Source organism: Physeter macrocephalus, chromosome 13, assembly GCF_002837175.3.
Source record: "Physeter macrocephalus isolate SW-GA chromosome 13, ASM283717v5, whole genome shotgun sequence".
NCBI lineage: Eukaryota > Metazoa > Chordata > Mammalia > Artiodactyla > Physeteridae > Physeter > Physeter macrocephalus.
Window position 1 is genome coordinate 83,572,948 of NC_041226.1, and position 9,541 is coordinate 83,582,488.

Below are 9,541 nucleotides of genomic sequence, written 5' to 3' on the forward strand. Positions count from 1 at the left end.
CCCACCCATCCACCCGCCATCCACCCACCCCTCCGTCCTCCATCTACCCATTCATCCATTATCCCCCCACCTGTCCATCCCACCCATACATCTACCAGCCCCCTCACCCATCCATTCGCTCTCGCACCCACCCGTCACGTGCCAGGCGCTGTGCAGTGAATACAACAGAGCCGGTCTCTGTGGGGACGTAAAGCCAGATGTCCCAGACGCCTCTTGGAGTGGGAGAAGGTGGGATGAACCCAGGGAAGTGCTTTGAGAGTCAGAACCCCAGTTTCCTTCTCAAACCACCACGGTGGGATCTGTCCTCCCGCACTCCCGATGAAGACAGGAGGTCCGTTCTCAGGAGCGGGTGAGGGTCTGGCCTGGGGAACCCGCCCCGCTGCACGTGGCGGGGAGGTAACTACAAGCTTGCACTGCGAACTTTGACCCCGGCCTCCTTCCCAGCTCAGCCGGCAGGAACCCAGGGGCCAGGCCTTACCCTGCCGGGAAGAGGGGAAGGATCTGCTCTGAGGAGCCGGGCAGACCCAGGGGACGGCGGTGACCAACCAACCGGCCACACACCCTGACCGCAGGGCCCTCGGCCTCCGAGAGCCCAACCTTAGTGTGAGTGGCCAGACGCTGGAGGAAGTCCCTTCAACGTGAGCTCGGGGGAGCAGAGACCGAGCAGGAGGGGGAAATGTACGGAAGGAAAGCGTTTCAGACAAACCCGAGGTGCTGATGGCAGGGCGCCTGCAGGGGGGGCGACGCCTGGAGATGAAGCGTTCTCGGAAATCAGAAAACACAAGAGCAGAAGTGAAAATCTCAGCTAGAGGGCTGGAGAGAAAGCTGGGGAAACCCCCCAGAAAGAGCAAAAGAAGGAAGCAGGAGAGAGAGGACCGTTCCGGAACCTTCCAGAATCCCACACCCAGCTACGAGGGAGTCCAGAGAGGCTCCCGGAGCAGATGGGGAGGTGGGCCGGGACGGGCAAGGGGGACCGGGTGGAGCCCCAAGAAAGAGGCACACACCCTCCCTGCACCGCGAGGCTCACATCCTCCCCGCACCGAGGCCTGGCACCCCTGCCTGCCCAGCAGGAGCTGAGGGAGCCAGAGCCCCTCGCTGAGACCCCCCCCCCACGCACCCCTGGGCGAGCAGGGAGGGGGCATCTCAGACCCCCAAGGAGAGCTCTGTCCAGGTCCGGGTGTGGCTGCAAACGCAGCCGTCGTCCACGACAAAGACACCCTTGTGCCCGTGCTGAGCCGGCTGGTCAGCAGGAGCCTGAGGGTGGCGTCCTGGCCACGGCTCTGCTGGGGAGGGATGCTGGGTGGGGTCCCATGGGGGAAGGAAGGACTCCCCAAGGCCCTGGGCACAGGGCGCCGGGCACGGAGCCCTGTGCGGACCCCATCGGCCTCTGTAACGGCAGAGGGCCCACAAGAAGGCCCAGCCCCGGGCCCGCAGGTCACCCACCATCCGATCCCCAGGGCCGGGTCGTCCAGCAGGACGCGGACGATGTACAGCAGGCAGGTCAGCAGCTTCAGGGAGAAGTTGAACAGCCGGATCCTCAGGCCTATGGGGGGGCGGGACGGTGGTCAGGGCTCCCGGACCGGCCGGGGGCCCAGCCCGCACCCCTCCCTCTGCACCTGGGCCTCCGCACCGGCTGCCCCGCCAGCACCGACGGGGTGGCACTGCCGGGCCGGCCCCTGAGAGGCTTCACCCTGTCCCGCCTCACGGACATGGTACAGAGGGCTCCCCGAGCTGGTGGCACCGGTGGCGGGGGGTGGGGGAGCAACCGACAGACTGACGGACCAGGACCCACGGGCACCTCCGCACCCCATCTGGCATCCCAGGGGGCCAAGCTCCTGCTGGGATGCAGGTGGAGGGTACCCACAGCGGGAGGGTGGGGCCACGCGGAGGGGCCAGGGAGCCCCTCGGGGTGAAGGGGCCGAGACGGTGCCACCCGGCTGCCAGGGGCGGCGGGTCCCCACAGGGTGGAACGTGGCGCGGGACGGAGGTGAGGGGCACTCCCGCCGCCCCTGCCCCCCACCCTGAAGGCCCCACTCACTGGATCTTTGGTTTTTGATGAAGAACAGCTTAAGCCTCTCCTTGAAGGTGTTCTCGTTGACGTAGAACTCCACCTGCACCCTGGGGGGGTGGGCAGGAAGGAGTGGGCCCGGGGCCAGCGGGGGGGTTCCAGCCCAAAGCCCCCCACACGGCGGGCCCCTCCCTGCTGCCAGCGCCAGGGTCAGCGCTGCCACCTCGGACAGAGGGCCCTGGGTGCCACATCCCCACGTGCCCCCAGCGGACCTGACCACCGGCTGCCGCCTTCTCAGTGCCCAGGGCCCTCCAGGCCCCGCAGAGGTGTATGCTCACAGGCCCCCAGCCTGGGCTGTCATGGCAGACACCAGGATTACATGTGGCCTGTGTGGCCCTTCACTCAAAACATGCCATATCACTAGTATAGAATGTTCCAGAAGCCAATGGTCAGCTGCTTTGTCTGGAGGCCCCTGGTGGTTGTGCCTGGAGACTCGCTGCAGACTCGCCGCGGGATGGTCGAGGCAGACAGGCCGGCAGTGGGCCCCCTCCCGCCGAGGCCATTCCCTGGACGATCCCCAGAGGCCCTGAGCCCCTGCCCGGGCTCCCAGCACCCTGGGAACAGACCACACGGACTGGCAGGAGGTTCCTGTCCAATGAGGAGGCGGGGTGGGGATGGACCGTCTCTGGTCACTAGGGTAACGTGGGACCCGGAGGCCACGGGCCGCTGCCCCCGCCTCGGCCGCCAGCCCGCTGTGGCCGGCATGCTGGGCAGGCGAGGGCTTAATGTTTCCACTCCAGTTTCCACTGGAGTAATGGAAACTCCAGTGTTGACAGCAGGCAGGACGACAGTGACCCTGTAGCCAGGTTCCCGCGGCGGGAATGGTCTAGCACCGCTTCCCTCGCGGGGTGGGGGCCCCGGGGCTGGGCTGCCTTGCTCTGGGTTGGCACCTGGCATCTGCCACACGGCCTCCGTTCCAGGCTGCATCTGCCCCATTGGCAGGTGGGTCTTAGGACCCCACAAGCAGCCCGTGAGCATCACTGTGGACAGTCCCTCACCCCCTGACCAGACAGAGGCACCAGGAGCCCGGGATTTGGGGCGGGGCTTTTGACCGGAAAGGCCTGGTCCAGATGCCGTGCCCTGTGCCTCACCTCACCCGGATGTCAGGTGGAGGCGGCCCTGCCGCCCTCAGGGATGGTGTGTGGGTGCGATAAGACTGTCCGGGGGAGGCAGCTGCTCAGCCACACTCTGTGTGAAGACCGTGACACAGGAAGCAGAGGGACCGAGCACCCTGACGGCAGAGTAGTGCTACCCAGAGGAATCTTGGAGGGCTGCATGTAGGAGGTGGCGGTTGAGCAGAGGGGAGGCAGGACAGTGGCCCACAGGCAGAGGTGAGGCGCACGCTGGCCCAGGTCCCTGCTCCCCACCCCGACCTCCCTGTCGTCGTCCACCAGGGTGGAGGGCTGTGAATGTCCTCGCCCTCTGACCAGGCTCCAGCGCCTATCGATGCAGAAATCCATGCCGCTGTCACCTTGAAAGTTTAATGGCACTGCTCTGCCTGCGGCTGGCTGCCCCAACGTCTCCAAGAAGTGTTTAAAATATTCATCGCTCCCCAGGCCTGTTCGAGGCATAGTGTGTGATACAGACTCGATGTGTTGGCAGCAGCCGTCTGGACCTGCCCTGGTGATGGGCCCGCGGGAGGGGACTCGGGCAGAGCGCCAGCACCTCCCTGACCTTCGCCAGGTCGGGGGCCCTGGCCTGACCACAGTGGCCCGCACTGGTCACAGGGCTCAAGAAGGGCCCAAGGGGAGGAGCTGGTGGTGTGGGCCCTTCCCCACTCTCAGGTCCTGGTGCAGGGCGGTCAGCCGGGGCGGCAGGACAGGCCTCCCGCAGACCGGCGGGGTCCAAGCCCAGAGCCAGGGGTCAGTGCACCCCGCTGCACCCCAGCACACTCCACGGCACCCTCGCACCCCCGCTGTGCTCCGGCACACCTCTGCGCACCCCACTGCACCCTAGCAGGCCCACCGTACACAGCAGCCCAGCACCCTCGTCCTCGTGTCCCAGTACATCCCTGTGCTCACCACTGTACCCCAGCGCACCCGGCATACGCTACACCCCAGCACATCTCAGTGTACGCCGTACCCCGGTACACCCACTGTACTCCAGTGTATCTCTGTGTGCCCCACTGTACACTACACCCCAGTATACCCTACCGTGCCCCAACGCATCCTCTGTACACTGTACCCCAGCACACCCCACTGGACCTGACCCCAGGCTCCTCTGCAGGTGCTGCCCGGAGCCGGGTCGTGGGAATCCCTGAGGGTCCCTTTGGGGAGTCGGTCAAACGCCTTGTCTCTGAAGGAGGGGCTCAGACAAGCCGGGCTGGGCCTGGGCCAGGTCGGGGGGCAGACGCCCCTCGGCGGTGCCCATGTGTCCCGAGGGACCACTCCCCCACCGTCCTGCCCCGCACAGCAAAGCCTCAAGGAGGGGTCCCCGCCCCTTGTGCCCCTCCACTCGGGTACCCCCTTCCTGGCCCTCATCTGGCCAGCAAGGCCCAGCTCGGCCCACGTGGCTGGTGCGCGTGGCTGGTGGCCGAGTCTGCCTCCCTCCTCCTCAGCCTCCCGGGGACCTGCCCCCCCGTGCACCGCGCCCCCAGCCCGCGTGCCTCTCACGGCCGCTGCCGCCGCCGCCCCCGCAAGTCCCTGCCCAGGCCCAGGGGTCAGGACTGCCAGCCGGGACTGGTCACGCCCCAGACATGGAACCCGTCAGGCCCCTGCCCGGCGGCTGTGGACACCCATCTGGACAGGCCCCCCCGGCCCCGGGCGCTCTCCACGCGGGAGGAGAGAAAGGGGCGGGGGGCGGCGGAGACTCGGCCCCGGGAGGTCGAGCCTGGGTGCCGGGAAAATCCACGGAGCCGCCTCCACTTTTAATTTTTCATGAGCCGTGGCTGCCCGCTTCTCCCACCACAGAAAGTAAGTTACAAGCTTTCCATTTACTCTGAAGTGCGGGTGCAACGGGTGTAATTCAGCCACAGCATGTGCTCTTGGCTCCGCAAGTTCCTGGGGGATGCGGCCACGCCGGGGTCACGGATCGTCTGGCCTGGCAGAGCCCCGGCCCTCCCCTGCCTGTGGCCTGGGGCTCGGGCGGTGACAGGAACCGCCTGCCGTGGGCATCCTGAGGGAGCCGGGCAGGGCTGCCGCGACCGTGGAGAAGTTAACACGGTCCTCTCTGTGCCTCAGGTCCTCCCTCGTAAGGTCCAGATAAGCGTTGGTTTTCAGAGAGAGGATGAAGCGAGAGACGGCCCACGCCCGCGGCTCGGGCCCTGGCACCCACCAGCTCGGCGGTGCCAGCGATCGGGGCTGGACTTGCTCTGAGTCCGACTTTGGCCCACACCTATCACTCACATCGCCCAGAAGGGACGGCCCCGTGCCATAAACCCACGTGTACGGCTGCCGGTGGCACGTGGCTGCCGGCCACCAGCTGTGGCTTGAGGCCCCGTGGAGGCTCCGTGGTGGAGCCGGTGACCAGGCCCACAGGAAGCTGCTCTGGGGAGCGGGGGAGGGCTGGGTGGGGGCCCAGAGCCAGGAGCCGGCTGAGAGCTCACAGGGCGACGGCCTGGCAAGCACAGCTCGAGCGCCCTGGGCGAGGGCAGACAAGGGGTCCGCTTCGTCTGCACCCGCTCACGTCCATTCACCCGCTCCTTCGGCAGGACGCCCGGCAGGGAGGCCTGGGCGCACCACGGCGCCCCTGCTGCCCGCTGCCCGCTGCCCGGGGTGCAGGAAAGTCTACAGCACCGGGCAGGCCTGGTCACGGGGTCCCGAGGCTTCTGAGAGCCCCGGCCTCAGTCCCTGGGGTACCCCCTGGGGTTAGGTCATGAGCCCCAAGGACTGGACAGGCCAAACCCGCACCCTGTCCCGGGACGGTCCTGAGCCCCGCTCCCTTCTGTCCTTCACGGAGTGAGCAGCTCGCAGGCTGGCAAGGACAGGGATCCAGGCCAGGCAGCTTGAGGGCCATCTCCCCAAGCCCGCTCACAGGGCCTCTCGGAGGGGTCCCGCCAGCCCCGTCCCTACACACATGGAAACTGAGGCCCACCCAGGCTGGACGCTGGCTCAGGTCACCCAGTGGTCCGAGGAGACAGGGCTCTGGACTCCCGATGGGGCCTGGGTCTCCTGAGTTTCAGGGGCGTAGGAGTCAGGTCCCAGCAGGCGGCTCTGCCCCATCCCCACTCGGCTTGCGTTCGAGTGGGCCCAGGCCCGCTGCCGGCGTGCAGGGTCTTGCCCACGCTGGGGTGGCCCAGAGGAGGCCCCATCGTGCCAGCAGAGCAGCTTGAACTCCACCCACCCCACACCAGGACCGGACCTGCCAGGCGAGGGCAGGTAGAAGAAGGGGGCTGCAGCTCTCCCTGCTGACCGGCAGGCTGACCGGCAGGCTGACCGGCAGGCTGGGGGAGTGGCCTTCCAGTGATTCCTGGCAGGCAGCTCCGGCACACATGACCTGTGCCGGGAAGCGGCAAACGCAGGGCCAGGCGGCCGGTCCCAGTGGGAGGGTGGCCAGACACCAGGCACACGGCTGCGGGGAGGCCCACCCGCCCGGCTGTGACAGCCTTGCACTCACATGGGGCCGAGGTCTGGCGGCCTTCTTCCCGGTCTGCTGCTGCGTGCCGGTGGCTCTCCAGCAAGTGCCCGGCAGCTCCACGCAGGAGGCCACGGAGCCCCAGGCAAGATGGAAGAGCAGGGCCCGGGCCCAACGGCCAACCCCAAGGCCGGCTATTCTGAGAATGGGCAGAGCCCGTGACTCGCCCAGGGGCCTGGACAAGGACAGACACGTGGCCCGCCCTGCTCCCCGGGCAGTGGTAGGTCCCAGGGTGGGCGACCGGCAGGCTGGGGGAGTGGCCTTCCAGTGATTCCTGGCAGGCAGCTCCGGCACACATGACCTGTGCCGGGAAGCGGCAAACGCAGGGCCAGGCGGCCGGTCCCAGTGGGAGGGTGGCCAGACACCAGGCACACGGCTGCGGGGAGGCCCACCCGCCCGGCTGTGACAGCCTTGCACTCACATGGGGCCGAGGTCTGGCGGCCTTCTTCCCGGTCTGCTGCTGCGTGCCGGTGGCTCTCCAGCAAGTGCCCGGCAGCTCCACGCAGGAGGCCACGGAGCCCCAGGCAAGATGGAAGAGCAGGGCCCGGGCCCAACGGCCAACCCCAAGGCCGGCTATTCTGAGAATGGGCAGAGCCTGTGACTCGCCCAGGGGCCTGGACAAGGACAGACACGTGGCCCGCCCTGCTCCCCGGGCAGTGGTAGGTCCCAGGGTGGGCGGGCAAGGAAAGGAGCTGGGCTGGTCTGGGTTTGGAGGTGGGGCCCTCAGGCGGACGGGCTGCAGACGGGCTGCTCTGCCCCGGCTGCACTCGCCTGTGGGGGCATCGGGGGCACAGGCTCTCCTGCAGCCCCTCCCACAGTACAGGCTGGGGCACAGGCCGCCCACGGTCCCACGTCAGCCCACGGCCACGCGCCTCCTCCCTGCCAGGCAGCCCTCCCGGTGCCTGGCACCCCGAGGAAAGCAAGGGCTCCAAACCGACGGACGGCGCCGTCCTGCGCCTCCCCAGTCCGAGAGCGCCCTTGTACTGGCACCTTGGCTCGGTCAGGGGCCCCGGAGAGCCTCCTTGGGCCTCTGAGGGCCCAGGGACGTTTGCTCTGCCCGTGACAAGGCAATTCTGGGGCAGCAGGACCCCAGCCTCGGCCCCTCAGGCGGCCGCAACCATCCACATCCTCCCACCGTCTCAGACCCGCTCCTGGTGGGGCTGGGAGAGCCCTGCGGTGGTGGAGGTACCTTCCCCCTCCTGTTACCCACCGCGCCACCGCTGGGGGACTGAGGCCCAGGGCAGCTCCCAGGCTCCTGCCGGCGGCGTAGCAGCGCAAAGCCTCCAGCTGCAGGGGCCGGCGCGGAGGATCCCCGAGCGCGCGGTGGTGGCCAATGCCGGCGGCGTTAATTAACGGGACTAAAAGCCAGGCCCCAGTCGGTGGCCACACTGGACGCCGTGGGTGTGAGCAGGTGGGGGGCTCTTTCCCAGAAGTGCCCCCAATGGGGCTGCTGAGGGCGCTTGGGTACCCCGACCTCAAAGCACCCTCTGCTTGACCTAAATCCTAGCTGAAGCCAGGAAAAGCCTGGCAGGGCTCACGGTGGGGCAGCCGAGCCAGGCGCCTGGGGGTCCGGATGGTCACCAGCGGTCGCCTGTACGCCTGTCCCCACGTAGGCACCACGGCAGGGGTCCCTGTTCCCTCCCAAGGGCTGTGGTCCCCACCTGTGGGGTATCCGCCTCCGGACACCCCCATTTCCTACTCCCAGGCTCCTCCCCAGGAAGCCCCACCCAAGGCCCAGCATCACCGGCCGTGTCCCCGCTCTCACCCGGCTGCAGGGCAGATGGTGTGGCCGGAGCGGACCCTCCCCCCTGGGCCTGCCAGGGGCTGGGAGGCCACCTGTGAGCCAAGCACTTACTGAGACAGAGAGGCATCCAGGCTGAAATCTTCCAGGTGAAGCCTGGGGACGGAATGGAGCGGACGCATCAACGCGGACGGATGGACAGACAGAGGGCCTGGACTCCTGGACCAGGTGTGGGCAGGGACACACAGGGAGGACCCGGGCAGGGTCCAAGGGGAGCAGGGGTGCGCCCGTGCGCACACTCCTGACTGGGCCTGGCGCCCTCGGCGCCCAAGCAGCGGCACAGTGCACGTGGCAGTGCCGGCACGTGCGCCCCGCCCCGCCCCGCCCCAGGCGGGATGGGCTGACGCCCGGGCCTGGGAGACCGCACGCAGGACGGGCACCCGCCCGTGGCCAAGCGAGCGGCAGGACAGCAGGTCTGGAGAGTGCTTGCTGCCCTGCTCGGCACCAAGCCTGCCCCACGCCCTGCGTGACCCCAGTGTCCAGGCAGCAGCACTGTCAGCCCCCCTTTGACACCCAGGAAGCTGATGGCAGCAAGAGGCGGGCCGCACACAGGGCCACTGGCTGGACGACCTCTCCTGGGCTCCCCCACCCTCCACAGGCCATCGCACCCCCTGCCCTGCCCCTCGGCTTCCTGGTGACAAGACAGGCCAGTGCTTTTAGGGACCCCCAGGGGCAATCCCTCTACTGGGCCAGCAACACACACCTGCTGCCCTTTGGGCGGCCTGGCCTAGGGCTCTACCAGACTGGCCACAGCCAGATGACACCAAGGTGGGCGTGGCCTGTGCCGACCTGGGAGGAGCTGTCGGGGACCAGCCCGTGTCGGGGCGGGGTAGGGAGGGGGGCACACAGGGTCTGCTCTTTGCTGGTGACGCACCCACCCGGGGCCTGCTTCTCCACAGAGGGCTTCACGGGGCCTCTCTTTTAATCCGTAAAGCAAACACCTTCCAGAAGGGGAAACCAAGGTTCAGAGAGGACCACTGCCTCCCTAAGGCCACAGGCGGGGAGGGGGGCGCGGCCTGCCTGCCTGTGCAGGGCCTTCTGGGTGGGACCCCCAGCCCACAGCTCCTGGTGCCCGGGCGGGTGAGGTCTTGGGCGGGCGT

General features: G+C 68.1%; 1 protein-coding gene and 1 long non-coding RNA gene across 15 annotated transcripts in view; one reads left to right on the forward strand and one right to left on the reverse strand.

Annotated features, from left to right (window-relative positions):
* Nucleotides 1-6,768, reverse strand: part of KCNT1 (potassium sodium-activated channel subfamily T member 1) — a 38,186-nt gene extending 31,418 nt beyond the window's left edge. For all 14 annotated transcript variants that reach the window (XM_028497428.2, XM_028497431.2, XM_028497427.2 and 11 more), the window contains exons 1-3: nt 6,623-6,768; nt 2,039-2,118; nt 1,444-1,543 (exon numbers count right to left, since the gene is read on the reverse strand). In XM_028497428.2, the coding sequence (XP_028353229.1) occupies nt 1,444-1,543; nt 2,039-2,118; nt 6,623-6,624 (182 nt within the window). In that variant the 5' untranslated portion in view covers nt 6,625-6,768. The remainder of the gene's footprint in view (nt 1-1,443; nt 1,544-2,038; nt 2,119-6,622) is intronic.
* A 193-nt stretch (nt 6,769-6,961) lies between these two features.
* On the forward strand, nt 6,962-9,224 carry LOC114487460 (uncharacterized). Its single transcript, XR_003682552.2, has 3 exons — nt 6,962-7,299; nt 8,416-8,609; nt 8,959-9,224. It is a non-coding gene; the product is annotated as an uncharacterized lncRNA (long non-coding RNA).
* The last annotated feature ends 317 nt before the right edge of the window (nt 9,225-9,541 follow it).